Below are 2752 nucleotides of genomic sequence, written 5' to 3'. Positions count from 1 at the left end.
AAGCCGAAGCCGCGGTCGCGGTTGATGAAGACCTCGCTGGGCTCGCCGTAGCGCTCGAAGAGCCGCTTGAAATCGTCCTCGGTGATGTCGGTGGGCAGGTTCCCCACGAACAGGCGGCAGCGCTGCGTGTACGTCTTCTCGCCCGGCTTCAGGAAACTCTTGATGTCGATGGTGAAGCCCACCTCCTCCTCGGGATGCTCCTCCGAGGGCGCGGGGCCCGGCGGGGCCTGCTCCCCCGCCAGCGTCAGCGCCATGGCCGCCGCGGACGCCGGCTCCCCTTCGCCCGCTGCCGACTCGAGCGCGCGAAGGCGGGCCGGGTTCTTCTCGATGCGCACTTGCTTCAGGTTTCCTCGTAACATCATCTTCCACGAGGCCGCCTCGACACTGGATACCAGCCTAGATGTAAAGACGGGTACGTCTCCACAAGTATCTATGGAAACACACCAGAGAAAGTGAGGGGAGACACCGCCCGGTAACCGAGGCCGTAGCCCAGCCTCCCGAAACTCACGCCCTCAAGCAGCCGCAGGTTCAAAATGGCGCTGCCACAATCTGCAGTTGGAAGAAGAGACGCCGACGCCGGTCCCGCCCCTCCGCGACGCGCCTGCGCAGGCCGGTCTGCGGCGGGAGACGTTGATTCGCAACGCGCGTGCGCACAAGGGTGAGCGCTTTACCGCCCAAACATCCTGTGTTGTCTGGAGTAATACGGATTATCATCCTACCATAGAGGAGAGTGCGGATTTTACTTAAGAGATAAATCGTCTGCTAAGTGCAGTAATGTGTGAAATCTCTTTATTTTTTAAAGCTACTAAAATTCAGCCCTCCGACGGTGGCTTCTGCCTGCAATCCTAGCTACTCAGGAGGCTGAGATCTGAGGATCACAGTTCAAAACCTTCCCTGGCCAGGAAAGTCGGGGAAACTCCTAACTGCAATTAACCACCAGAAAACCAGAAGTACTGCCGTGACAAAAAAACAAAAAACTGAAATTAAAGATTATTTTCAATGATTATGAAAAATGCAGCTTATGTTGTGTTAGTGTTGTTTATGTGTGTGCTCTTTCTGGGACTTGAAATCAGAGCCTGGGCTTCGCCTCTGAGCTTATTAGTTCGATAAGAGTTTCTCAGATTTTCCTCTTGGGCTGGCTTCAAATCGCAATCCACAGATCTCAGCTTCCTGAATACCTAGAATTATAGGTGTGGCAAGGCAGTGTGGTAAATGATAGACCAACCTGGGCTTACATTGCTAAGAAATGGTCTCAAAAGAGAGATTGACTGGGAATATGGCTTAGTGGTAGAGTGCTTGCCTAACATGCATGAAGCCTTGGGTTGGATTCCTCAATACCACATAAGCAGAGCCAGAAGTGGGGCCGTGGCTCTTGGAGTAGAGAGCTTACCTTGAGCATAAGAAGCTCAGTGCCCAGGTCCTGAGTTCAAGCCCCAGGACTGTCTCAGAGACAAAGGCAGAGAAAGGGAGCCCAGTACAAAGCCACCCCAGGCAGGAAAGTAAATGGGATTCTTTTTTTTTTTTTGCCGGTCGTGAGGCCTGAACTCTGGGCCTGGGCGCTGTCCCTCAGCTCTTCAGCTCAAGGCTAGTGCTCTACCACTGGAGCCACAGTGCCACCCGGCTTTTTCTGTTTATGTGGTTCTGAGGAATCGAACCCAGGGCCTCATGCTTGCAAGGCATGCACTCTACCGCTGAGCTACTTCCCAGCCGTAAATGCGATTCTTATCTCAACTAAACTGGGGAAAAAAGTAAAAAAAAATTTTAAAGCCCTAAGTGGAGCTGTAGCTCAAGTGGTAGAGGACTAGCTTTGAGTACAGAAGCTCAGGAACAGCAATTAGGCCCAAGGGGGGGGGCGGGTAGGAGAGGGAGAGGGAGTGAATAGAGAGAGGGAGAGGAAAAAGGAGAGGGAGAAGGAGTCAGTCAGTAGCTCACACCTGTAACTGTAATTCTAGCAGCTCAGGAAACTGAGATAAGAAGAACAAGATTCAAGCCGAGCCGGTGGCTCACACCTGTAATCCTAGCTATTCAGGAGGCTGAGATCTGAGGATCGCTGTTCAAAGCCAGCCCGGGCAGGAAACTCCGTGAAACTCTTATCTCCAATAAACCACCAGAAAACCGGAAGTGGCACTATATAGCTCAAGTGGTAGGGCTCTAGCCTTGAGCTGAAGAGGTGAGGGACAGCGCCCAGGCCCAGAGCTCGGGCCCCACAACCGGGGGGAAAAAAAAAGATTGCACATTTAATATATAATAGTACCAAATTTCTATTTTATTTCTACTTGTTTCAGAAGATTTTGTTTATTTTTAAGACAATCTGCCAGTCACTGGTGGTTCATATCTGTAAGCCTAATTATTCAAGAGGCTGAAATCTGAGTATCATGGCTTTAAGCCAGCCAGAAAAGTCCGTGAAACTCTTCTCCTAACCACCAAAAAGCTGGAAGTAGAGATGTGGCTCAAGTGGTACAGTGTTATCGTTGAGGAGAAGAGGAAGGGAGGAATTAGGGGTAGTGCTCAGACTCTGTAGTAAGTTCTCAGACCTGAGTTCAAGCCCCAGTACATGAGCTGGGAAGGTAGCTCAGTGGTAGTGTGCTTGCATCACACAGATGAAGCCCTGGGTTTGATTCCTCAGCACCACATAAACAGAAAAAGCTGGAAGTGGTGCTGTGGTTCAAGTGGTAGAATGCTAGTCTTGTGCTGAAGAGCTCAGGGATAGCGCCCAGCCCCAGACTTCAAGCCCCATGACTGACAAAAAAAC

General features: G+C 51.2%; 1 protein-coding gene across 1 annotated transcript in view; it reads right to left on the bottom strand.

Annotated features, from left to right (window-relative positions):
* The window catches only part of Pspc1 (paraspeckle component 1), an 87798-nt gene extending 86980 nt beyond the window's left edge, over window positions 1-818 (bottom strand). The window contains exon 1 of the mRNA XM_013009459.1: window positions 1-818. Coding sequence (XP_012864913.1) covers window positions 1-362 — 362 coding nt within the window. The 5' untranslated portion in view covers window positions 363-818.
* Window positions 819-2752: the final 1934 nt, after the last annotated feature.

This window comes from Dipodomys ordii, unplaced genomic scaffold, assembly GCF_000151885.1.
Source record: "Dipodomys ordii isolate 6190 unplaced genomic scaffold, Dord_2.0 Scaffold1, whole genome shotgun sequence".
Taxonomy (NCBI): domain Eukaryota; kingdom Metazoa; phylum Chordata; class Mammalia; order Rodentia; family Heteromyidae; genus Dipodomys; species Dipodomys ordii.
The sequence above is the reverse complement of the archived record's forward strand: the minus strand, read 5'-3'. Positions and strand labels throughout refer to the sequence as shown.